This window comes from Macaca mulatta, chromosome 7 (assembly GCF_049350105.2).
Source record: "Macaca mulatta isolate MMU2019108-1 chromosome 7, T2T-MMU8v2.0, whole genome shotgun sequence".
NCBI classification, from domain to species: Eukaryota; Metazoa; Chordata; class Mammalia; order Primates; family Cercopithecidae; genus Macaca; species Macaca mulatta.
The window spans coordinates 134,869,904-134,897,552 of NC_133412.1; the positions used below are offsets into that span (position 1 = coordinate 134,869,904).

At 41.0% G+C, this 27,649-nt stretch overlaps 1 protein-coding gene across 1 annotated transcript in view; it reads left to right on the plus strand.

The window, feature by feature from the left end:
• The first annotated feature begins 5,492 nt into the window (after positions 1 to 5,492).
• The window catches only part of SNAPC1 (small nuclear RNA activating complex polypeptide 1), a 33,122-nt gene continuing 10,965 nt past the window's right edge, over positions 5,493 to 27,649 (plus strand). Inside the window, 8 exon segments of the mRNA NM_001257672.1 lie at positions 5,493 to 5,647; positions 9,930 to 10,089; positions 10,270 to 10,410; positions 11,682 to 11,786; positions 19,945 to 20,103; positions 21,865 to 21,933; positions 22,631 to 22,693; positions 26,343 to 26,493. Of these exon segments, the coding sequence (NP_001244601.1) occupies positions 5,520 to 5,647; positions 9,930 to 10,089; positions 10,270 to 10,410; positions 11,682 to 11,786; positions 19,945 to 20,103; positions 21,865 to 21,933; positions 22,631 to 22,693; positions 26,343 to 26,493 (976 nt within the window). The 5' untranslated portion in view covers positions 5,493 to 5,519.

The window sequence follows — 27,649 nt, forward strand, 5'->3', positions numbered from 1 at the left end:
GATCACTTGAGGTCAGGAGTTTGAGACCACTCTGACCAACATGGGGAAACCTCATCTCTACCAAAAATACAAAATTAGCTGAGTGTGATGGCACATGCCTGTGATCCCAGCTACTTGGGAGGAGGTAGGAGAATCACTTGAACCCGGGAGGTGGAGGTTGCAGTGAGCTGAGATCACACCATTGTACCCCAGCCTGGGCAACAAAGGCGAAACTCCATCTCAAAAAAAAAAAAAAAAAAAAAAAAAGCTGTTATTCCTTCCCAAATTCAACTGACATCCCAATGGCGCTATTAGAGAAATTTGACAAGTCAAATTTAAAATTTATATGAAAAAGTGAAAATTCAAGAATAGTCAAGATATTCCTGAAGAACAATAAGAGAAATTTCTTTCTTAAGTAAATTCACTTAAAAAGCTGTAGTAATTCGAGTGTGGTGTTAGAGAATTGAAATCTAAATGGAGCCTTGAAGGTAGGTAACAACCCTAGGGGTAGACTGAAGCTGGAGCCGGCACTAAAGGTCTCTTCCTGTGCCAGGCTTAACCACTTCAGTTTTAGAGGCTGGGAGGTTAAGGGATTTGTGGCCTGGGGGGTCCAAGTGTTTGAGTTGAGGATAGTAAGGAGGCTTAGAGTGGTAACTGTTTTACTAACAGTAATGGAAATACTGCACTATGATTTGGTATTTTAATAACAGATACAAAGCCATACAGTTGTGTACTGGTTGCAATTAGCCATACAACTTGATATATAACAGAAGTGAATTTTGGGAAAGGATGGACTATTCAATAACAGATGCTGGAAAATTATGCATATGGAAAATACATATACATACATATGGTTATACATATGGAAAAAAGTGAAATAGGATCCTTATACCATACATAGAAATAAATTTTTAGATGGATGAGAGTAAATTAAAAGTGAAAGGTAATACTTTCAGAGTTTCTGAATAAAATTGCAGCAGACATGTTGGCAGTCTGTTCTGGTCTAAATGTCTCCCAAAATTAATGTGTTGAAACTTAATTGCCAATGTGATAGCATTAAGAGGTAGGGTCTTAGCAGGTAATTAAGTCATGAGGACTCATGAATGGGATTAGTGATTTTATAAAAGGGCTGGAGGGAACTAGCTAGGCCTCTTTTGTCCTTCTGCTATTATGCCATGTGAGGACACAGCAACAAGTGCTATCTTGAAAGCAGAGAGCAGCCCTCACCAGGCACGGAATCTGCCAGCACCTGGATCTTAGACTTCCCAGCCTCCCAGAACTGTGAGAAATAAATCTCTGTTGTTTATAAGTTATCTATTATATGGTATTTTGTTATAGCAGCAGGAATGAGCTAATACATGGTCCAACAAAGACGTGTGCACCTCTTCCAGAGATTGGAACTATTGTTGGGGAAAGGTTGCCTAATTAGGGATGACATTTCTCAGCCACGTTTGCACCTGAATAAGTCCATGTGACTGAATTCTGGCCAATAGACTGTGGATTGAAATGGTGTATAACAGTGCTTCTCAAATTATCTGTTGTAATGAACCATTTCCCCCCAATCTATCATGCACCAGTACTTTTATAAACTTTAATAAAATTAAATTATTTTTAAAAATCTAAAAAGTCATATCAAATTATTCCATCAAATTTCTATATAAAGTTAATAAGCATTTGTATTAGTCTGTTTTCACACTGCTGTAAAGAAATACACCTGACAATGGGTAATTTATAAAGGAAAGAGGTTTAATTGACTCACAGTTCCACATAGCTAAGGAGCCTCAAGAAGCTTACAATCATGGCAGAAGAGTCGTTCATCTTACATGGTGGCAGGGGAGAGAGAGTATGTGTAGGAGAAACTGTTAAACACGAATAAAACCATCACATCTCATGAGAACTACTATCATGAGAACAGCATGGGAGAAACCTCCTCCATGATTCCATCACCTCCCTCCCTCAAACCATGGAGATTACAGGTCCCTCCCTCCACATGTGGGGATTACAATTCGAGATGAGATTTGGGTGTGGACACAGAGCCAAACCATCTCAGCACTTATTCTTAATTTCTGTACTATTGTGAGATGGAGAAGTAATAAACAGTTTGCAGACCAGTAGTTGTCAGTGAACCACACTTTGAGTGCATACCATTTCCAGGCCTGGCCCATAAAAATCTCTCATGCAATCTTCCACATTCTCGTTCTTCTCCAGTCCACAGGCTCGATGTCTTCACTAAAACATTCCAGCCAAGTCACTCAAGGTGCTCAAGGTGACCTTGAAAGTCAATCACTGAAGATGGCAGAGTTTTCATCAGCTTTGGTCAGCAGGTAACTGCTTGAAGCAGAACCCTCCTCACTCCATCCTGTCATTAATTGAACTTAATGTAAAAGAAAAACAAGCTTAGTTTGTGTTCAGTCATTCAGCATTCAAGATTTATTAGTTATACTAATAATGAAATATAGGGAAAACACTTATAACTTTAAGATACAAGAGCCCTTATTAGAAAAGATTTTGAAATTTGACTATATTAAAAAAAAAGAATTTCTATACATAAAAAAATCACCATAAAGATAGTAAATAAAAACAACCTAGGAAATAAACAACACATAGTACAAACACCAGTTTAGTATCCAGAATATATAAGGTGCTTCTACAAATCAATATGAAGAAGTCAAATGCCACAATTGAAAAATAGACAAAATATATAAACAAGCATGTCACAGTAGAGGAAATATGAATAGAAAATCAGAATTTGAAAAGATACACAACCACATTAGTATCAGAGAAATGTGTATTAAGACCACAATTAGAAGCCAAATTTGTGAGATGATACGGCTCAAGTAGGAAATCTCATGCACTGCTAGTGAAGTGTAAATCAGTCCTATTCTTTTTTTTTTTTTTAAGACAGGGTCTCATTCGGTCACCCAGGCTGGAGTGCAGTGGTGCGATCTTGGCTCACTGCAACCTCCACCTCCCAGGTTGAAATGATTCTCATACCTCTGCCTCTCAAGTAGCTAGGACCACAGGCGCATGCCACCATGCCTGGCTAATTTTTGTATTTTTAGTAGAGACGGGGTTTCATCATGTTGGTCAGGCTGTTCTTGAACTTCTGACCTCAAGTGATCTGCCTGCCTTGGCCTCCCAAAGTGCTGGGATTACAGGTGTGAGCCACCACACCTGGCCAAGTCAAGCTATTCTAAAAAACAATTTAAAATTATAAAGTTGAACACTTGCACCTCTTATTATTTAACAGTGATGATAATGGTAGGTATATATTCTAATTCTAGGTGTATATACTCTAGATTCCTGCAACGTACAAGTAGAGTTGCCATATTTAGCAAACAAAAATATAATATGCCCAGTTAAATTATATTTTAGATTTAGATAAACAATGAATAATTTTTTTAGTTGATCTGAAAGTCAAATTTAATTGGGCCTCTTGTATTTTATCTGACAACCCTATAAAGGTGACATATACAAGTGATCAAAGTAGCATTGTTTATGATATCAAAATCTGGAATATACTTAAATTTCCATTGAGGAAATAATGAATAAGCAGTATATTTTTGCACAATAGAATATTAGCACTGAAAAATGAACTACAATTATGAGTAATAATATGAATCAATCTTGGAAACAAGTTTTAAAAGCAATTCAAATAACACATATTATAAATTGCAATACCATTTTCATAAAACTCAAAACCAACCACAACTAAAAAATATACCGTTTAAACATACATACATATGTGATAAAATATATAAATGAGAAAGAGAAACAAAATTCAAGGTAGTTATTTATTTTATTTTTTGAGATTCGGTCTCATTCCGTAGCCCAGGATGGAGTGCAGTGGCATGATCGTTGCTCACTGCAACCTCTGCCTCCTGTAACCACCACTTCCCAGGCTCAGGTGATCCTCCCACCTCAGCCTCCCAAGTAGCTGGGACTGCAGCTGTGCACCACCATGCCCGGCTAATTTTCACCATGTTTCCCAGGCTGGTCTCCAACTCTTGGGCTCAAGCGATCCTCTTGCCTTTGTCTCCCAAAGTGTTGGGATTTCAGGCGTGAGCCACCGCACCCAACCAGTAGTCGTGATTAAAGTAGGGTACAGGCAAAGGAATAGGTCAGAGGAGGAAATCGCAGATTGATGTGAAGGTGTTGGTAATGTTCTGGTTCCTACACAGGTGAAAGGTGCACAGGTGTTTAACTGCTATGCTTTTTATCTCACACATCACATACATTTTTCTGTGACATAAAATATCACATAACATTTAAAAAACAGGTCAAGAGGGCAGGGTGTAGTGGCTCACGCCTGTAAACCCCAACACTTTGGAAGGCCAAGGGGAGTGGATCACCTGAGGTTAGCAGTTCCGAGACCAGCCTGGCCAACATGGTGAAAACCCGTCTCTACTAAAAATACAAAAAAAAAAAAAAAAAAAAAAAAAAAAAATTCGGGTGGAGTGGTGCATGCCTGTAATCCCAGCTAGTCGGGAGGCTGAGGCAAAAGAATCGCTTGAACCCGGGAGGCAGAGGTTGCAGTGAGCCGAGACCGCACCATTGCACTCCAGCCTGGCAACAAGAGCGAAACTCCGTCTTAAAACAAAAAACAAACAAATCCAAAAAACAAACAAAAAAACAGGTCAAGGATCAGAAAGTAAAGTGAATTGATACTCCATTTACAGACAGAAAGCCCAATGTTTTTCTATAATATCAGGATACCTCTCCTGAAGAATGATAGCATACCTTTCAATCAGAGAAATGCTCTAAAATTCAAAATGTTACTCCTGGAGGAAGGAAGCTAGGTGGCAACGTGTACACAAAAAGGCAATTCATCCAAATAATAATATAAGAAGTAGGTATTTTCTAAGTACTATGTAGCACAGGGGTGAATGCGTGGCGGGGTGGGAGGGCGGCTGTTTACAAGAGGGTATGAAATACAGCTCTTCTTTTCAAGAGTGGTTGCAGAATACCAGGGTTTACAAAGAGAGGGTCACACATTAAGCATCGTATTATGTGGGTACAGAGTATTAGGGTTCTCGATGACCAGAAGGAGAATGAGTTCAGTTTGTTTCCTAGCAAGCCTTCTTTAGCTTCTCTTCCCACGTGGGGGTGGGTGGGGTTGGGACTGTTCTTTCCTAGCTCAAAAGTTCACTTATGTCACACTAGGGTCACTTTAAAGGAGAGTGCTAGTAAGGGTAAAGTCAAGTTACATAACCTAGCGGAAAATGAAGACCTAAAACCGCTCGTGAGCAAACACAACACTTGAGACGTAAACCTCTTCAACTAAACCTCTTCAATAGAAGGGTGGATCTTAGCACTCTGGGTGAAAGCAATCTCAGCCAGCAAAACAGCAGAACGCTTTCACGCACGCGCATTAAGCAGACGACCGGTAGCAAGAGCCCGGATAAAGGCGGAGCTAAAAGTGCCGGATAATACGACACGGAGCGCGTGTGCGCACGCCGTAGGGGGCGGGCCGTTCGGGGTTGGTTTCCTGGGCGACCACCGCTGGTTAGTCGGTTAGAGGTGTGCGGGCTTCGGGGGCCATGGGGACTCCTCCCGGCCTGCAGACGGACTGCGAGGCGCTGCTCAGCCGCTTCCAGGAGACGGACAGTGTACGCTTCGAGGCCTTCACGGAGCTCTGGAGAAACATGAAGTTCGGTACTATCTTCTGGTGGGTGTTTCTTGTCCACCACCCGCCTCTCCCTGCCCTCAGGTGGTGTAGAAAGTTGCCTCCTTCCCGGCGATGTTGCACTTGGGAAGTGCTGAGAAGAGCGGCAGTCACCGAAGGTTGCCTCCATCACTCCTGGACCTTCCCCTGTGCGCAGGCAACGCGGTTTCCCTGCTGTTTCATTGTGCCCTGGTGGTTGTTGCGGTCTCTTCCCAAATATGCGTCTTTGCTTCGCCTCCTTTCTAAACTCCTCTCTCCATCTCCACTGCCTCCACCCTGACCCAGGCCACTATCATTTGCCCTTCCCCAGTCTTGTTCTACAGTCTTGTTCTAGGACCTCATGTTTAAAAACACACAAGCAAAGACAAAACCCTTCGAGATTGAATTAATCTTTCCTACAACAACCAAAGTTGTTTTTTTTTGTTTGTGTTTTTTTTTTGAGACACAGTCTCCCTTTGTCGCCCAGGCTGGAGCGCAATGGCGCGGTCTCGGCTCAGTGCAACCCTCCGCCTTTTGGGTTCAAGTCATTCTCCTGCCTCAGCCTCCCGAGTAGCCGGGATTACAGGTGCCCGGCACCACGCCCGGCTAATTTTTTGTATTTTTAGTAGAGACGGAGGTTTCACTATGTTGGCCAGGCTGGTCTCGAACTCCTGACCTCGTGATCCGCCCACCTCGGCCTCCCAAAGCGCTAGGATTACAGGAGTGAGCCACCGCGCCCGGCCCAAAGTTGTTTTTCAAACGTGCAAATTTGATCATGTCACTCTCCGGCTCATTCTGTAGTGGCACCCATTGCCTTTGGGATAACGCTTGAATTCTCTGACTTGCCAAGACCATTCCTCACTGGCCTTTGCCCATCTCTCCAGCTTCGCCTGCCAGTCCCCTCCATGCACTCACTTTCTTGCTCCAGCCGCTGCTTTTTTTTTTTTTTTTTTTTTGGCCCTCCACAGGCTTTTCCTAAGCCTGGAGCTTTCCACCGCAACTCTTGTTTTTTCCACCTTATTCTTTACTCAGGGTTAAGCTCAAATGACTTCCTCGGGGAAGTCTTTTTCGCTCTTCTAGACTGAGTACGCTGTTCATGTCCCCCCCACCCCCAGCACCCTGTTTTTATTTTATCTCATCGCTTGCCACGTTTTGTTGTAATGGTATAGTTGAAAACGCAGTGTGGGATTGTTAAGGGCATAGGTTATGGATCCCAATTGGCTGCATTTGATTGCAGGGTCCACTGTGACTTGGGGCAAGTTACTTGAGTTTCCATATCTGTAAAATAGAGGCAATGATAAACCTCAGAAGCTGTGAAGATCAAATGAGTTGATATATCAGAAATTCTAAGTCCTCAATAAATGTTCATTATTATTATTATTTTTCTTGAGACATAGTCTCGCTCTGTCATTCAGGCTGGATTGTAGTGGTGCGATCTTGTATCACTGCAACCTCCACCTCCCAGATTCAAGACGTTCTCCTGCCTCAGCCTCCCGAGTAGCTGGGACTACAGCTCGTGCCACCATGCCTGGCTAATTTTTGTATTTTTAGTAGAGACGGGGTTTCACCATGTTGGCCAGGCTGGTCAAATGTTCATTATTACTACCGTTTTAAAATTTTTGTTTGACTAGACTGACCTCTGTGAGGACAGTGGCTGGATGAATCTATTTTTATTAGCATAGTACATATAATATTGAAAAGGCTAAATAACTGATTTTCGGAATGAATTAAACCTTATGATTAAAACTATGTTTTTCTGAACAAAATGTTAAGACTCATTTTCTCTCTGTCAGTGTAAACAAATTACCTTTGTAGTTTTTAAATTGCAAGAAATGGAGGATGAAGAGCTGTTCGTTGTACGGTTAATAAAAGGAGAGAGACTAATTTTTTTTAAATTGCTACTAAATGCAATGTATAGCTTTATTAAATGGCTACTAAATGCAATGTATAGCTTTATTGCATAAGACAGTTATAAAAAGCAGGTACAATTATCCTTGTTTTATAGATGAGGAAATTAAGGCTTAAAAAGGTTAAGTAATTTCTCCATTACAAAGATAGTGGATTGTAGAGCAGATGTTGGAAACTGTGTATCTGCCTGTTTCTAAAATCCGTAATATTCCACCGTACCACTTCTTGGGGGGAAAATGCATTTAAGGAAAACTTAGCTAAAAATGTAACATTTACATTTTCTAGTAGGGAAAACCTAAAATGAAAAAAGAAACAGGAATCACTAGAGGAGTGGTGGATTTTCTTGAGAAATTACTTTGGTTACCATAACTAGAGTAGGTATTTTGTGTTCTTTTCGTATATTTATTATTTGAAGAGCCAAAAAGTCCTTCTACTACCCCCTTCCCTTCCACCCCTGCTTTGTAATCAGATGTAATGGAGCCCCTGCTTATGGCTGCAGGGTGAATGTCTTTATTGTTGCTGTTTTAAAAGTGAAAGTTCTACATATTTATATTTGTACAGTGTATTAGTCACTTGCATCAACACTTTGAGACATTTAGTAATGTCTTATTTGAAATCTGGCATTTTTTATCTACTAATTTCAAGTCTTACATAGAAACCTATACAGTATGCACAAATATGGCTTCATTGTTTTATCCAAAGTGGTAAGAAGACTGTTACATTGACTTTTTTAAGGCCTTGTTTTAAAAAACTTTTTGTTAACTTAGCACAGCAGAACAGTTTCAGATAGTTTATTCATTATGCTGTTTATATCCACAGAAAATACATGTGAACCTTGAAAATCTGAGACAGGTCTCAGTTAATTTAGAAAGGTTATTTTGCCAAGGTTGAGGACATGCCCTTGACACAGCCTCAGGAAGTTGTGATGACGTGTGCCCAGGGTGGTCAGGGCACAGCTTGGTTTTGTCCATTTAGGGAGACATGAAACATCAATCAATATATGTAAGAAGTACATTGGTTCGGTCTGGAAAGGCGGGACAACTTGAAGCAAAGACAGGAAGACTGGAAGTGGGGAGGGAGCTTTCAGGTCACAGATTGGTGAGACACAAATGGTTGCGTTTGCGTTCTTTTGAGTTTCTGATTAGCTTTTCCAAAGGAGGCAAATCAGATATGCATCTATCTCAGTGAGCAGAGAAGTCACTTTGAATAGAATGGGAGGCAGGTTTGCCCTAAGCAGTTTCCAACCTGAGTTTTCCTTAGTGATCTTGGGTACCCAAGATACTTTCCTTTCAGGTACATTTCCTGTGTTATTTCTTTGATTGATTGCCAAGAAAGCCTTGTTCCTCTCTTGGATGTTTGGACAAAGCTTTTGGTTGTATGCTGGAGTATGCTCTTCTCCCCTGCTCCTCCCTTCTTCTAATGAGCTTGTGGTGCTCTGGACAATTAGGAGTGTGGGTTACTTTGTGCTGTTTCTCTTAACTTTTTCACCTAGGCTTCCCAAGGACAGAGGAGATTTAGTGCAAATCCCCGAGAGTACTGGAGAAAATGTTCATTATGTAAAAAGTAAGGTAGAGGTTTGTCTTCAAAGACTTTCCTCCCTATCTAATTAAGACTAAATAGTAACTTCTCTTAGAAGCAAAATTTATTCAAAGACCTATGCTAACATTCTTAAATATCTGCTAGCTGTAATAAAGAAATCAGTGTACTTTATGTTCTTAGCTCTTACAGTTTAGCCTAAATATTTGCCCTGGCGTGCTTATACTGGTCCAAGCAAGCATTAAGTCATAGCCTGTTCCTCTTCCTTATTTAAAAGTGTTTTTACCTTTCTCAGCATTCCACAAGTTACTTCAAGTTCTAAGTTGCTAGTCAATCAAGACAGATACAGAATGTGAAGTCCAAAGTAGACGCGTCAAGTTATAAATGACCCTGTCTCCTTTGTTCAGTGTAGCAAAACTGCTGGCGACTGTCCCCTTTCTGTAGAAAGTAAAAAAATGGCCTTGCTGAAGACATAAAATTTACGTTCAAGTGCTGCTTCTCTACAGCACCAAAGAACAAGCATTTCTGACGATTATATATTAAAATGCACATAGTTCTGTAACATAACCATGATTATTTTAACATTACGGGTTTTAAATATTTAACCAATAATAATTTGCAACCCCTTCCTTCTTGCTCTTCAATTTGGCAAGTAAAGTTGATGCTTTTGGAAACTGCATCATGTTTACCTAGTAGTTGCCTTTGCCTTGGTGTGAAATTATCTCTGTGCTTGAATCATGAAAGAATTGGGTATGGAATCCTCATCAAATTATTATAACTACCATTTAAACAAGTATATACTTCTGGCTTTTGTTCATTATTCACTTAATGAGTCATAATATATTTTCTCTCTGTTTATTAGTGGCAGAATGAGAAATTTAGAAAAGAACATGTTTACAAAAGAAGCTTTGGCTTTGGCTTGGCGATATTTTTTACCTCCATACACCTTCCAGATCAGAGTTGGTGCTTTGTATCTGCTATATGGATTATATAACACCCAACTGTGTCAACCAAAACAAAAGGTAATACTTAGTGAGTTATTTTTCCTTTGCAGAAATGTAAAACAAGTACCATATTTTTATAATAAATATTATGTGATTAAATATGATTTAAATAAAATGCCAGTATTTTAAAATTATAATATGTTTGTGAAAATATGTTTACATTTAGTACAACGTTTTTTTTTTTCTTCCTGGTTGCAGATCAGAGTTGCCCTGAAGGATTGGGATGAAGTTTTAAAATTTCAGCAAGATTTAGTAAATGCACAGCATTTTGATGCTGCTTATATTTTTAGGAAGCTACGACTAGACAGAGCATTTCACTTTACAGCAATGCCCAAATTGGTATGTTGCCTAAAATAATTTGTTTTTTTCAAAATGAGCAATTATACTTTATTGTCCATAAAACCTCTCAATCTCCAGAAAATGGAATGAGTATTGATAGTGTTCAAGACTTTTAGCCTTTTTTTTTTTTTTTTTGAGACAGGGTCTCACTCTGTCGCCCAGGCTGGAGTGCGGTGGCACCATTTCGGGTCATTGCAACCTCTGCCTCCTGGGTTCAAGCGATTCTCCTGCTTCAGCCTCCCAAATAGCTGGGACTACAGACACGCACCACCAAGCCCAGCTAATTTTTGTATTTTTAGTAGATACGGGGTTTCGCCATGTTGGCCACGATGGTCTCGATCTCTTGACCTCGTGATCTACTCACCTCGGCCTCCCAAAGTGTTGGGAGCGCCCGGCCTGGCTTGTAACTTTTTTTTTATGTGTGTGCCTTTTTGATACAGAGTCTTGCCCTGTCGTCCAGGCTGGAGTGCAGTGGCGCGATCTCGGCTCACTGCAACCTCCGTCTCCGGGGTTCAAGCAGTTCTCCTGTTTCAGTCTCCTGAGTAGCTGGGACTACAGGCGCCCGCCACCATGCCTGGTTGATTTTTGTATTTTTTGTTGAGATGGGGTTTCACCATGTTGGTCAGGCTGGTCTTGAACTCCTCACCTCAGGTGATCACCCGCCTCAGCCTCCCAGAGTGCTGCGATTATAGGCATGAGCCACCGTGCCCGGCCTTGTAGCTTTTTTAAAATAGGAGATGGTATTTTCTAATTACTACTTTTTTTTCTGCAAACAAAAATGGAGACTTTGCTTTTGAATGCAGTATATCTGGATGCCACATATTAAGCGAATTGTTTTGAGAAGAAATTAGATTTGACATCTGCATTTGCTCATGTCTCAAACATCAGAGGAGGTTTCTGAAAGACGTACAAAATTGTTAAAAATTCTTTGGTGAAAAGTTGAAACTTCTAATAACACTTGTTTTTGTTTAATCTTGTGATAATTGAGACACTAGGTTGAAGAGCACTAGTTCTGATTCTGCCATTAGCTGGCAAATTATGTAATTTCTGTCTTACCTGAATTTGTAGGCATGTGGCATGGCATGTGAAAGGATACTTCACAAGTCTAATAGTCTTTAGAACGTGGATGTTTAACAAATGTACCCTTACAGCTGCTTTTGTTTTATCTGTGTTTATTTAATAGACTATTTTTAGTGCTGGCTTATATTTCAATACTTTTAAAAATACTGTTTAAAAGATACTCATTTTAAAAGACATGTATTATCACATAGCTGTCATATAGGATGAAGAAAAAAATTCACCGAGCTGAAGTTACAGAAGAATTTAAGGACCCAAGTGATCGTGTGATGAAGCTTATCACTTCTGATGTATTAGAGGTAAATTTTCTTTTATGCTCTTGAAATTTTTTTAAAACTGTTTTATTGCCAAGTACATATCAAGGTTATACCTTCATCTACTGGACACTGATTTTTCTAATGATTTTCACCACTCTAGGATGCTGTTTCTCTAGAGTATCAGAAATAAAATAGCCTAAATATATCAAGACTTACAAATCTTAAAATAGCATGAGAAAAAAAGATGTAGAAGACTGGACTTGGACTGAGGATATGTGGATTCCGTTACTAAAACTACCGTTAGTTAGGTCATAAAACAAGAGTTTAAAGTGACTTTACTTACTTTTCTAAAAAACGATACGCATGGCCAGGCGTGGTGGCTCACACCTGTAATCTCAGCACTTTGGGAGGCTGAGGTGGGTGGATCATGAGGTCAGGAGTTTGAGACCAGCCTGGCCAACGTGGTGAAATCCCGTCTCTACTAAAAACACAAAAATTAGCCGGGTGTGGTGGCACACACCTGTAGTCCCAGCTGCTGGGGAGGCTGAGGCAGGAGACTTGCTTGAACTCAGGAGGTGGAGGTTGCAGTGAGCTGAGATAGCACTGCTGTACTCCCGTCTGGGCAACAGAGCAAGATTCCGTTTTAAAAAACAAAAAAAAATATGCATTTATTTCCTGAGGTTTTTTTTTTTTTTAAGTGGAGTCTCACTCTGTCACCCAGGCTGGAGCACAATGGTGTGCACCACCACGCCCGGCTAATTTTTTGTATTTTTGGTAGAATCAGGGTTTCACTGTGTTAGCCAGGATGGTCTCGAACTCCTGACCTAGTGATCTGCCCACCTCGGTCTCCCAAAGTGCTGGGATTACAGGCATGAGCACCTGGCCTACTTCCTGAGTTTTTTTTTTTTGAGACGGAATATCGCTCTGTCGCCTGGGCTGGAGTGCAGTGGCCAGATCTCAGCTCACTGCAAGCTCCGCTTCCCGGGTTTACGCCATTCTCCTGCCTCAGCCTCCTGAGTAGCTGGGACTACAGGCGCCCGCCACCTTGCCCGGCTATTTTTTTATTTTTTATTTTTTAGTAGAGACGGGGTTTCACCGTGTTAGCCAGGATGGTCTCGATCTCCTGACCTCGTGATCCGCCCGTCTCGGCCTCCCAAAGTGCTGGGATTACAGGCTTGAGCCACCGCGCCCGGCCTACTTCCTGAGTTTTAACATTTATTTTAAAACCCACCATTGAAAACAGTGAATCTATTTTGATAATATATTTTGGTATTTTGTTTGAGTATACAATATTGAGAAAAATCTTATGCATGGATAAGTAGTGTTACAAATCTTTTTAAGCATGAGTAGAAAAGCATTGCTTTGAGGTTAAAACAAAATCTCAGTACAGGGTTACAGGCTTCTAAATCAATGATATTTCAAAAGAACATATAGAGAGGAGACGAGGGGGTAAGGGGACACTTTGGTCATGCTTTTAAATTTTCTTTAAGCCTAAATATCTCCCTCATTAATATTAGGATTATAATATTTCATTCGGTTGTTGTGAGAATTGAAATGAGGTGATACCAAACTAGTGCCGAGTGTGGTATATTACACACAGTATACCCTTAATAAATGTTAATTCCCCTTTTCCCCAGCCCTACTCAGTCTTTTCTTGTATTACAATTGAAAGAGAGGGATCAGATCTTCGATTTACTCAAATGTTTGTTTAGATGCCCCCATGTTCTTTTTTTTTTCCCCCTTACGTAGGGTCTTCCTCTGTCGCCCAGGCTGGAATGTAGTGACACAATCTTGGCTCACAGCAACCTCTGCCTCCCAGTTTCAAGTGATTCTCGTGTCTCAGCCCCCCCGAGTAGCTGGGGTTACAGGCATGCACCACCATGCCCAATTAATTTTTTCTATTTTTAGTAGAAGTGAGGTTTCACTGTGTTGACCAGGCTGGTCTTGAACTCCTGGGCTCAAGCGATCTGCCTGCATTGGCCTCCTAAAGTGCTGAATTTACGAGTGTGAGCCACTGTGCCCGGTTGTCCCCATGTTGCAATAGCATGAGCCTGTCAGGTTGTTTGTAATTCAGGTAGCAAATTGATTTTTGAGAGCACTCTGGGTCTGTTCTGTAAAGTGACTTTATTTTTGAGCAAGGATTCTTAATCTCTGGCCTGGGGATCATCCATGTGCCCTCTCCCCCACCACATTGTATGAAAAATTGATGTCATACATATGGATCCTTTTTTTTTTCTTTCTTTCTGAGATAGAGTCTCACTCTGTAGCCCAAGTTGGAGTGCAGTGGCGCAATTTTGTCTCATTGCAACCTGCAACCTCTGCCTCCAGGGCTCAAGCGATTCTCATGCCTCAGCCTCCCAAGTAGCTGGGACTACGGGTACATGCCACCACACTTGGCTAATTTTTTGTATTTTAGTAGAGACGGGGTTTCACCATATTGCCCAGGGTGGTCTCGAACTCCTGAGCTCAGGCGATCTGCCCGCCTTGGCCTCCCGAAGTACTGCGATAACAGACATGAGCCACCCTGCCCAGCCCATAAGGATACATTTTTAGGGTGAGGTACTGTAACTATCCTCAGATTCTCAAAGGTGTTCATGTCCCCCAAAAAGGTTAAGGATTACTGTATTACAAGGAACTGAATATTCCTCAATATCTGAAGACATAGTATAATGCAGGAACTCTGGGAAGATGTTTTGTGTAGATTGTTTTACTTCAACATTTCTGCAAAATAAGTGTTTAAAAGAATTTTTAAAAGCAGGGGGTTTTATCTGTGATTTAAAGTTGAGGAAACTGAGTTACAGAGACTAGGTTAGGAAGTGATGGAGCTAAGCTTCAAACTCAGTTCTGTATGGCTGCAGTGCCTGTTTGTGGATAGCAAAGGACTGGTCTGAGGTGGGACTGGGGTTGGAAATTTGTCATTCGACAAGCAAATGAGTGAAGTGTAACAAGAACTAGGATTTTTTTTTCCCTTTAGCAGCTTAGCGAGAAAGAGGTGGGAGAGAGTTTATGTACAAAACTAAATAAGATAAAAGTACTTTGTATAATAGAAGGAATTTGTATTTTGTCTTTTTGGCAGAGGGGAGTCGTAAAGTTTTAGAGATTGGAGAGAAATAATGTTTATGTTTAGAGTTGAAGTAAGGAGCTAGTTAGAGGGAATGGTTGTATACAGGAGAGGTAGCAGCAGGGTTCCTGCTATGGAGGAGGTGGGTGTGTCTGTGATTGAGAATCCAGTGGAGAGAGTAGCCTTGAGCAGAAGGCGTACTTCTTCCTTTGAAACTTGAGGAAAGAAGGTGAGAATGGATTTTTATAAATCTTTGTGTAGAGGAGAAATAGAAGGCAAACAGACCTGACTGCCTGAACTGTAAGAGAGCATCATCGGGGTCAGGGAACTGAGAGTTGAAAATGTTTGGACTAGCAATTATGGAGAATGGAAGAAAGATTTCAGGATGCCAGAAAGCTGAGAAATGCTGATGTGAATCATGAAGAGAGAGGCACAGGGCATTTTCAAACAGCAAGACATTCTTATCAATATTCTAATGAAAAAGATGATTTGAACCCAGTTGGTTATAATTTCTTTTTTAAAATTTTTGAGACAGGATCTTGCTTTATCATCCCGGCTGGAGTGCAGTGGTGCGATTGTAGCTCACTACACCCTTAATCTCCTGGGCTTAAGTGATCCTCCCACCTCAGCCTCCTGAGTAGCTGGGACTACAGGCACTCACCATCATGCTGGCTAATTAAATTAAATTAAATTAATTAATTAATTAATTTTTTTGAGACAGACTCTTGCTCTGTGGCCCAGGCTAGAGTGCAGTGGTATGATCTTGGCTCACTGCAACTGCCACCCAGGTTCAAGCGATTCTCCTGTGTCAGCCTCCCGAATACCTGGGATTACAGGCGCGTGCCACCACGCCGGGCTAATCTTTGTATTTTTAGTAGAGGCAGGGTTTCATTATCTTGGCCAGGCTGGTCTTGAACTCCTCACCTCTTGATCCACCCACCTTGGCCTCCCAAAGTGCTGGTGTTAATAGACGTGAATCACCGCACCTGGCCCATGCTGGCTAATCTTAAAAATTTTTCTTGTAGAGACAAGGTCTTGCTATGTTGCCCAGGCTGGTCTTGAACTCCTGAGCTTGATTGCTCTTCCTACCTTGGCCTCCCCACAGTGTTGGGATTATAGGCATGAGCCCCCATGCTTGGCTGGTTATAATTTTTCTGACTATTGACCAATTTGGTGGTAGAATGTAAATTTTTTTCAACATATCTTTTTCTTTTCTTTTTTTTTTTTTTTTTTTTTTTTTTTTTTTTTTTTTTTGAGACGGAGTCTCGCTCTGTCGCCCAGGCTGGAGTGCAGTGGCCGGGTCTCAGCTCACTGCAAGCTCCGCCTCCTGGGTTCACGCCATTCTCCTGCCTCAGCCTCCGGAGTAGCTGGGACTACAGGCGCCCGCCACCTCGCCCGGCTAGTTTTTTGTATTTTTAGTAGAGACGGGGTTTCACCATGTTAGCCAGGATGGTCTCGATCTCCTGACCTTGTGATCCGCCCGTCTCGGCCTCCCAAAGTGCTGGGATTACAGGCTTGAGCCACCGCGCCCGGCCCATATCTTTTTCAACGTGCTTTTTCATTCTAAGCTCTTTTAAGTTGGGGGTGATGCACAAAGGTCTACTCTTTTAGAGTGAATAGAGAAGAGTGTCAGAGGGTCAGGCTATGAAATACCTATACCTGGAAGCTTTTAGGAATGGAATAGTCTGTGAAGTTATCCTGGCTCTGTTGGATCTCTGGCTTGTGACATAATTGCTTTGAGAGCCTTGTCCCTTGATACTTCTGCTGGCTCTGTATCTTTTGTCCTAGCATAGCCTGTGATCCATTCTCACTGATAATGCTTAAATTTAATACTCTTAAATTTTCCTTTTACTGCCTGCAACTGCTGTTAAGTCTTCATTTCAGAAGATCCAAATTCTGGTCATGATTCTGCCACTTGTTCTAGTTTTGTGGTTAAGGAGGCATAATAAAATGAAAAGAGAACAGGATACTGAATCAAAACATTTGACTTCTAGCCCTCTGCTATGTAAGTAGGACCTTGAGCAAATTATTTCATTTCTGTTCTTCATTTATATAGTTATAATAATGGACATTGTGTGCTGAGTACTCACCAAATGCCTGGAACTATGCTAGATGTTCTACGTGTGTTATCTTACTAACTGTCATAGTAACCCTGCAGAGGAGGTGGTATTTCCCCAGTTTTTTTTTTTTTTGAGATGGAGTCTCTCTCTGTCGCCCAGGCTGGAACGCGATCTCGGCTCACTGCAAGCTCTGCCTCCCGGTTCAAGCCATTCTCCTGCCTTAGCCTCCTGAGTAGCTGGGACTACAGGTGCCTACCACCATGCCCGGCTAATTTTTTGTATTTTTTTTTTTTTAGTAGAGACGGAGTTTCACTGTGTTAGCCAGGATGGTCTTGATCTCCTGGCCTGGTGATCTGGCCGCCTCGGCCTCCTGAAGTGCTGGTATTACAGGCATGAGCCACTGCACCTGGCCTTTTTTTTTTTTTTTTTTTTCTTAAAGCAGAGTTTCACTCTTATTGCCCAGGTTGGAGTGCAGTGGCATGATCGTGGCTCACTGCAACCTCCACCTCCCCACCTTCCAGGTTCAAATGATTCTCCTGCCTCAGCCTCCCGAATAGCTTGGACTACAGGCACCCGCCACCATGCCCAGCTAATTTTTTGTATTTTTAGTAGAGATGGGGTTTCACCATGTTGGCCAGGCTGGTCTCGAACTCCTGACCTCAGGTGATCTGCCTACCTCAGCCTCCCAAAGTGCTGGGATTACAGGCATGAGCCTCTGCACCTGGCCCCCAGTTTTAAAATAAGGAAACTGAGGTTTAGAGAAGTTAAGTAGTTTGTATCAGGTGAGGCACAATAAGGTACAGACACTGGGTTTGAATGTCCAAGTCTGTAAGGCTCCATAGTCCATGCACTGTCTTTTATTTCTTATTTAATTTTCTTCTTTTTTGTTTTTTTCAAGAGTGGGGGTCTTGCTATGTTGCCTGAGTTGGCCTTGAATTCCTGGGCTCAGGCCGTCCTCATGCCTCAGCCTTCTGAGTAGCTGGGACTACGGGTGCACACTACCATGCCTGGCTTCTTTAATTTTGTATAGTGCTTTACATTATACAGAATACTTTCACCTGTATAATAAGCTTGTTTAATAATTAACAATGGTGGGTTTGTTCATTTTGTACAAATGTGAAACGCGAACGTGATTCTTAGGTTGAGGGACTTCCCCATTGTCATACATTGAGCAAATGACAGAGCTCAGACTCAAAAACTAGATCTGACTGGTGGTCTTTCTATATCACATGAAATAAAAATCATGAGAGCACAGCCAATGTAAACTATAAAGAGTTAGGGGCTCTCCATGTCTGGACACTGTTCTCCCATTGCAGATCCCGTGTATGTGAGCACTTACCACTATTGATCAGTTTCTCATTTCTTTTTTTTTTTTTTTTTTAAGAGACGAGTTTCACTTTTGTTGCCCAGGCTGGAGTGCAATGGCACGATCTTGGCTCACCGCAACCTCTGCCTCCTGGGTTCAAGCGATTCTCCTGCCTCAGCCTCCTGAGTAGCTGGGATTACAGCATGTGCCACCACACCCAGCTAACTTTGTATTTTTAGTAGAGATGGGGTTTCTCCTTGTTGGTCTGGCTGGTCTCAAACTCCTTACCTCAGGTGATCCGCCCTCCTCAGCCTCCTAAAGTGCTGGGATTACAGGCATGAGCCACTGTGCCTGGCCTAGTGTCTTATTTCTTGAACAGGTATTGATTCTACCAAAATCTGGAAATGAATTGAGTATTCTGAGTTAGGGATGACTCAGATGTTGCAATGTCCATCTGTGATGGAAATGTCAGTAGTTCTCTCCTGATCTTAGAGCCAAGTCCCTATGCCAGGTTTTCTTAAGTCCACCTGTAGTATGCTGTCTTTTTCCTTACCCCACAGATCTGCCCATTTGGCTGGAGATTTTTGGAGGAAGAAGATCTAATAAATAATGCCACAAATGGTGTCATAAATCACCCTCTTTCTTTTTTGTTTTGAGATGGAGTCTTGCTCTCTTGCCCCCACTGGAGTGCAGTGGCAGTGCGATCTTGGCTCACTGCAACCTCCGCCTCCCAGGTTCAAGCAGTTCTCCTGCCTCAGCCTCCCAGGTAGCTGGGATTACAGGCGCCCACCCCCACACCCGGCTAATTTTTGTGTTTTTAGTAGAGATGGGATTTCACCATGTTGGCCAGTCTGGTCTTGAACTCCTGACCTCGTGATCCTCCTGCCTTGGCCTCCCAAAGTGCTGGGATTATAGGCGTGAGCCACCGCACCCGGCCTACCCTCTATTTCTTTTAATCCTGAATCTTATCGCTGAAGTAATGGTGAAACTTATGGGAACAGGCACATAGGTTTTGGGATTTCTGTGGCAGGTTGGGATGAGAGTCATTACATAGGAATTTCCAGCAGAGCATAAAGGACTATGTAAATATTCTTTTCTTTTTTTTGAGATGGAGTCTTGCTCTGTCACCCAGGCTGGAGTGTGGTGGCATGATCTCAGCTCACTGCAAGCTCCTCCTCCTGGGTTCACCCCATTCTCCTGCCTCAGCATCCCGAGTCACTGGGACTACAGGCGCCCACCACCACGCCCGGCCAATTTTTTGTATTTTTAGTAAAGATGGGGTTTGACCGTGTTAGCCCTGATGGTCTCGATCTCCTGACATCATGATCCGCCCACCTCGGCCTCCCAAAGTTCTGGGACTACAGGCGTGAGCCACCGCACCTGGCCATAAATATTCTTGATGTGACAATATGATATAAAAATATCTTAGTTATCAGTAGCAATATTTAATGATACATCATGCTACAAATAATTGTGATATTCTAGAATGGAATTGTATGTTAACTGATTCGTCTTTCCCCAGTGTCTTCCTGTAAGTGTATCTTAGTTAATGTTTGTTGAGGTAAGTCAGTAAATCCATACCTCTGGAATCCATACCTCTATGTTAATGAAGTTGCACTATTTTGTTTACATGATTATGTTATTTTCAACATACTGTAGCATGTTATTCCCTATCAACTGGAAGTCACCTTGGAAGGTGACTATTTTGTGTTGGTTTTGCCTTTTAGTTTCTCCTCAAAAAGTTAAATAAAGGACTCATCTTTTTGCTTTTAGGAAATGCTGAATGTTCATGATCATTATCAGAACATGAAACGTGTAATTTCGGTTGATAAGTCCAAGCCAGATAAAGCCCTCAGTTTGATAAAGGATGATTTTTTTGACAATATTAAGAACATAGTTTTGGAGCATCAGCAGTGGCACAAAGACAGAAAGGTATGCAATCACTTGTTTGGTGCTTCACCATTTTACTATACACGAATGATTATCCATGGATGATAATGTTGAGAGGCAGCCTAGTGTTAGAGGCTGTAATCCTGTGGAGCTAAGATTTAGAGGGCTTGGCTTTTCTAGTTCCACTTTTGCCACTTACTAGGTATGTGATGTTATTTAACCTTACAGATGGAATTTATATGTATTTTCCTTTTTTTGGTAGAAGAGTAAATAATCTTGTTACACCACAGATTTATTACAGTCTTTATAATTTGGCATTTTTCTAGGGGTTGCACACTCGGTCTTTGGGCTAAATCCTGCACACAGATGTGTTTTGTTTGGCATAGTGTTGATTTTAACATTGTTTAAAATTTTTGAGTTAATTACCAACTTTTAAGTACTTGTGGACCTCACCTAAAATTCTAGACTGGTAATACTGATTCCACTTTGCTGCATGACAGCAGACAGTGGGACCTAAGTGGTGGCTTTTCCTACTGCGATAGGGCAGGTGTTTCTCTGTTTACATATTGTCTACCTGGTGTGGTTTATCTTTTTGCAGGTCTCATCATCACAGATCTTCAACTTAGTTTATTTAACCAAAAGTATTGATGGTTTCACATTAGCCTTTTCAGCTAGAGGAACTTTTTTACCCTGGACACCTAAAGGCTAGCCTTGTGAAGTTTACTTTTGAAACTATTACTCCATCTTATTTTAGTAAATCTAGGAAAACAATTTTTAAAAAGTAAGCAATTTCTGATTACTTACTGTGTGTCTTGATAATGTGCTGGTGTTTTCACAGATGTCACACAGATACTGTTATCTATATATCGTCTTTCAGGAAGATTTCTTGCTACTTTTTCACTTTCTGTTATATAAAGGAACCTGGCTCACAGCTTAATTTTAGAAAAGATAAACAAGGAAACTGATAAGAAGATGATAGTCTTGGGAAGAAGAAAATAACTTTATTCCTCTGCATTTATTTTAATGAGAGATAGCAAGTTTTACAATGTTTGGATACTTTAAGTCCTACAAATAGGTTACACAAATGACTTAGGCATTTAATGTAAAAAAATTGTTAGTATTCTTTATATGTACGTATATAGACAGGGTCTTCTTGCTCTGTCACCCTGGCTGGAATGCAGTGGCAAGACTACAGCTCACTACAGCCTCGACCTCCCAGGCTTAAGTGATCCACCCACCTCAGCCTTCTGAGTAGCTGGGTTTGCAGACATATGCCACCATGCCCAGCTAATTTTTTTTATTTTTTGTAGAGACAGCGTCTTGCTATGTTGCCAGGGATAGAACCAGCAAAATTTAAAATTTTTTTGTAGAGATGGGGTCTTGCTATGTTGCCCAGGGTGGTTTGGAACTCCTGGCCTTAAGTGATCCTCCCACCTCAGCCTCCCAGAGTATTAGGATTACAGGATTAGCCACCATGCATAGCCAGTATTCTCTTTTAATAGATAAACTCTCTTCAAAGAGCATTACTACGAGCTCTGAAAACCTGAAGGAAAGGAGAATAAGCCTGTTTTCTTACTACCACATAGAGACTACCATATTAATTAGGAGGATTTAAGCATTTTATTGATGAATTGTAGAACATTTTGAAACCTGTGATCTTAATGTTAGGTGGTATATAATGTGAATGATCTTTTAGTTTTTCATTTATTAAAAGTAATGATTTCTCACTGTTCTAAAATTGATTTGCAGTTAATTGAATTGTAAATTTGTGTGTGTGTGTATGTATCTTTTTTGCTCTTTTAGAATCCATCCTTAAAATCAAAAATTAATGATGGAGAAGAAAAAATGGAAGGAAATTCACAAGAAACAGAGGTCAGAAAACTTTGCAATTCATATTATGTGTGGCTGTGATTCTGTATACTAAGCATTGTGACCCATGGTCAGTATTATAAGAAATATAAGAGAAAATTCTGAATCATGGTTTTGTGAAAAGGTAGTTTGTTATTTACTGGAAGCCTTGTGGAGGCCACATCAAGTGTAGGTTGGGAGAGAGGATGATAATAGTTTTCCGTAGGGAAAGGAAAGCTCGACTATGGAAGGTGCCCTCAGTTAATAGAGGATCAGGATCAGGCTTTTGTAATATATCTTTTCTGACTTGTCAGCCTTTCAACCAGTGTGGAGCCTAAGCCATTACACGGTATACTGCTTCCTGCCTCCAGAGTTTTCATCCATCTTAGTGGATGAGACAAGGAGCCATCTTTGAGTATAGGCAGATGAGGAGGGAATGGCAGTTCAAGGCTCTGCCTGATCACCCAGGCTTTCATTCATATTGTCCTCCTTGAATCCTGAATGAAAATGATCTGTAACTACGGGGATAGTATTATGGCACCTGCTACATCTGTGAGAGAATATGATGTATGTTTATGTGTGTGTACCCAATATATGTTAGTTTCTTTTACCCTACCTTCTGTCTAAAATCTTATTTCTGATAATAAATACTTGGGTATTCAGTTTTTTCACCTATTGTTTGTGTGTTTTAACTTTTTTTTCCTTCTTATTTTACATCCAGAGATGTGAAAGGGCAGAATCATTAGCGAAAATAAAATCAAAGGCCTTTTCAGTTGTCATTCAGGTGAGTTATTCTTTAATAAGGTAATTTGGAAATTGACTGCTTTTTAAATTATATTTCAATTTTTCATCAAAGTAGTGATACATGTACTTAGTTTTAAAAGTCAAATGCTAGAGAGGTTATATAGCACAACAGACCCCTTCTCTGCCACTTCCTACCCTTGTATTCCTAACCTTGAGAGGCAACATCTTCGACTTCTTTTCTTTTAGCAGTTTCTTCTAATATTTACCTGGAATTTTGATGCCATTTCCTTTATTGTCTTCCAGCTTCTAGTATTCCTGATTTTGGAAGGTTTTAGGGTTTTGCTTTGTCCCTGGAGTTCTGAAATTTCATTTAGTACATATAATGTAACTTGGTGTACATCTTTTTTGTTTATTGCCCATGGCACTCATGGTGACCTCCTTTTAATCTGATATCCTTCAGTTCTGAAGAAGTTTCTGTATTGTTTCTTCGATACAAATGTTCTTTGCTGCATCTTTTCTCTTCTTCAACTTTTCTTATTTTTCTCTTCTATTTTTAGTTTCTGTCTCATTTTCTATTTTCAGGGAGATTTCTTAGGCTTTATCTTCTGAACCATTATATTGATTTAAAAAAAATTTCCCCTGATATTTTTTCATTACCAATAATTTTTTTTGTTCTCTGAATGCTTCTTGTTTTGTTTTTTTTAAATGTATTTTTCTTTTTCACAGGATGCAATAACTTTTTCTCTTTAAGGATATTAACTACAGTTTTTTTGATGGTTCCTCCCATTTCCTGTGAGTTCTTTTTTTTCTATTTGTTTGAGCTCTTTCACTTTGTTGACTTTTTTTTTTTTTTTTTGAGATGGAGTTTTGCTCTTATTGCCCAGGCTGGAGTGCAATGGTGCGATTTTGGCTCCCCGCAACCTCTGCCTCCCAGGTTCAAGTGAGTCTCCTGCCTCAGCCTCTTGAGTAGCTGGGATCACAGGCATGTGCCACCACACCTGGCTAATTTTGTATTTTTAGTAGAGACGGGGTTTCTCCATGTTGGCCAGGCTGGTCTTGAACTCCCGACCTCAGGTGATCCACCTGCCTCGGCCTCCCAAAGTGCTGGGATTACAGGCGTGAGCCACTGCACCTGGCCCATTTTGTTGGCTAAATGATTGAAGAAGGCTGGGCGTGGTGGCTCACACCTGTAATCCCAGCACTTTGGGAGGCTGAGGCGGGTGGATCACGAGGTCAGGAGATCAAGACCAGCCTGGCTAACTCAGTGAAGCCCCGTCTCTACTGGAAATACAAAAAATTAGCCGGGCGCCGTGGCGGGCGCCTGTAGTCCCAGCTACTCGGGGAGGCTGAGACAGGAGAATGGTGTGAACCTGGGAGGCGGAGCTTGCAGTGAGCCGAGATTGCGCCACTGCACTCCAGCCTGGGCGACAGAGCGAGACTCCATCTCAAAAAAAAAATATGATTGAAGATCCTCAGATGTCTTTTCATATTTAAGGGTGATCAAGAGGAGATCAAGAGCTTATCTAACCTCTAGATTTCTTTGTCTTGGATCTAGTTATTTAAAGAACAATCTTTCACTTCCTTGTCTAGGGGAGGAGGGTGGGCAATAAGCCCAGCTGCCAGTGTTTTGGGAGCCTACAGAGAGAATCAGACATGAGGCTCACCATTCCTTATGCAGGTTTCACTCAGCCCCTCTATTTTCAGTAAGAGTCCTCATCTCCTTCCTCACCTACACCAGTTTCCTTTGAGCCCACAGCCTTTCTCGTTTAGCCTCTTCAGAGAGCAGCAGGCCTTCTGTTTTGTATAGGAGAAAGTCAGTTGCCTAGCTCTGAGTTTGAGGAATGAGACACTATTCTCTATAGATTTTCAATGCACCTGCCTGTTTTTTCAGTCCCACCTCAGCCTTCCAAAGTGCTAGGAGCCACTGTGCCCAGCCCTTTGCCCATTTTTTAATGAGGTGGTTTTTTTGTTTGTTGAATTGTTTAATTTTCTTATAGATTCTGAATATTAGACCTTCATTGAATGCCAAGTTTGTGACTATTTTCTCCCATTCTGTAGGTTGTCTGTTTACTCTGTTGTTTCTTTTGTTTTACAGAAGCTCTGTAGTTTAATTAGGTCTCACTTGTCAATTTTTGTTATCAACTTTGTCAAACATCAGGTGGTTGTAGGTGTGTGGCTTTATTTCTGAGTTCTCTGTCCTGTTCCATTGGTCTATGTGTCTGTTTTTGTACCAGTACAATGCTGTTTTGGTTACCGTAGTGTATCTATGGTTTCTGCGTCTATGGATTCAACCAATTGTGGATTGAAAATATTTGAACAAAAAAATGCATCTGTACCAAATATGGACACACTTTTTTCCTTGCTGTTATATTCCCTGAATAATATGACAATCACTTTCATAATATTAGGTATTATAAGTAATCTAGAGATGATTGAAAGTATATGGGAGGGAAGTGCATAGGTTATATGCAAATACTACACAATTTTACATCAGGAATTTGAGCATCTCTGGATTTTGGTATCCGAAGGAAGTCCTGGAACTAATCCTCCATGGATACTGAGAGACAACTATACGTGGTTGCTTTTTAAGAGTTGTTGGTCAGACGCGGTGGCTCAGGCCTGTAATCCCAGCACTTTGGGAGGCCAAGGTGGGCTGATCACGAGGTCAGGAGCTTGAGACCATCCTGGCCAACACGGTGAAACCGTGTCTCTACTAAAAATACAAAAAATTAGCCAGGCATGGTGGTGGGTGCCTGTAGTCCCAGCTACTCGGGAGGCTGAGGCGGGAGAATGGCATGAACGCAGGAGGTGGAGGTTGCAGTGAGCTGAGATCGTGCCACCGCACTCCATCCTGGGCTACAGAGCAAGACTCCATCTCAAAAATAAAAAATAAAAATAAAAAAAAGAAAAGAAAAAAGAATTGTTAATACCTGTATTGCATATACAACATTAACCAAAAATTCTTTGCTTAAGCAAGTAAGGGAATTCACCTACTGATATAACAAAACAAATCCATAGCCAGGATTGGCTAAAGATATCTGTGTCTCAGACAAAGATATCATTAAGACTGGCCCTCCATTTTCACTGCCGTCAAGTGCTATTTTCCTGACAGCTTCAGCCTTGCGTGTTCCCAGTTTTAGCTTCCAAGGCAAGAAAGAATCTTTCCTTCCTAATAGTTAAACAATTCCAAAATAACATTTCATTAGCCATGATACATACCACATACCCCGCCTACTTGCCTCCCCACTCCCAACAAATTACCCTGGCCATGGGGATGTTAAACTCATTGTGGCCAGATCTGGGCCACATGGCCAAACCTGGAGCCAAGCATGAAGTACTTCTACTTGGAACACATGGTAGTGCCTACGGGAAGTAAGTTTATTAGAAGATGCCTCTACACCTTTGTTGCCCAACCATGCCAGATAATAGAACAACTTCATTTAAAGCCCATGTGAGCAGATAGTGGTGACAGCTGCAGGAAACTTCATGTTATAAGAAGAATAGACTATTTACATGACACAGGTAGTTATATTATAGTAAACCAGCCAGGGGTAATAGTAAAGTACTTTATGACAGATATTTCTGTAAATCTTTCCTCATCTTTGATTGTACATTTTGTCTTCCTCTGAATTACCTGTCATTTGTATTCATTTTATAATTTATTGGTTAATTGGATTGTAACTCTTAAGGCATCCAAATCAAGAAGGCATCGTCAAGTCAAACTTGACTCTTCTGACTGTGATTCTGCATCTGGTCAAGGGCAAGTCAAAGCAACTAGGAAAAAAGAGAAGAAAGAAAGATTGAAACCAGCAGGAAGGAAGATGTCTTTCAGAAACAAAGGTAATTTTTTAAAGTCTTACTAAGACTCAACAAAGGAGAATGGGTTCTATTTACAACTTTGCCTCATCTTTATTTCGTTGTTAAGAAGGATTAGATACTTGTTTGAGAACATTTTTTTGAGATTTAATATTAAAAATAAATTGTTAGATTCTTGGAAACTTATTGCTGGAAAGGGACCCTAGGAATCATATCAAATGTATCATTTTATAGGTGATGAAATTTTGACCTGGCCAGGTGCTGTGGCTCATGCCTGTAATCCCAGCACTTTGGGAGGCCTAAGTGGGTGGATCACTTGAGGTCAGGAGTTCGAGTCCAGCCTAGCCAACATGGTGAAACCCCGTCTCTACTAAAAATATAAAAGCTGGGCATGGTAGTGCACGCCTGTAATCCCAGCTACTTGGCAGGCTGAGGCACGAGAATTGCTTGAACCTGGAAGGTGGAGGTTGCAGTGAGCTGAGATCATGCGCTTCAGTCCAGCGTAGGTGACAGAGCAAGACTGTCTCAAAACAAAACAAAAAACAAAAAGAAAGAAATTTAGGCCTATAGAGATTAAATAACTTGTCTAAAGTGATAATTAATAGCTAGATAGTTATGAAATCAGTCTAGAATTATCCAGTGCATTTTTTTTTTTTTTTTTTTTTTTTGAGATGCAGTTTTGCTCTTGTTGCCTACGCTGGAGTGCAATGGCACAATCTCAGCTCATTGCAACCTCCGCCTCCCAGGTTCAAGTGATTTTGCTGTCTCAGCCTCCCAAGTAGCTGAGACTACAGGCACCCACCTCCACACCTGGGTAATTTTTTTTTTTTTGTATTTTTAGTAGAGACGGGGTTTCACTATGTTGGCCAGGCTGGTCTTGAACTCCTGATCTCATGATTCACTGGCCTCGACCTCCCAAAGTGCTGGGATTACAGGCGTGAGCCCCTGCACCCAGCAATCGTTTGTTTTTTTAAAAAATTGTATGAATAATATATATGTACCCTACATAAATTTGGAATTTGATTAACAGGTTTACTTGGGGTGAGAAAAAGATCATTAGAAACATTAGTAAATATTTAATACTAACACGAAATTCACTCCTAACTACTGCAGGAATATATGAAGATAAGTTAACAGCCTTTTAGCATTTTTCCCCCTTTATTGAAGCAGTGGAAGGAGA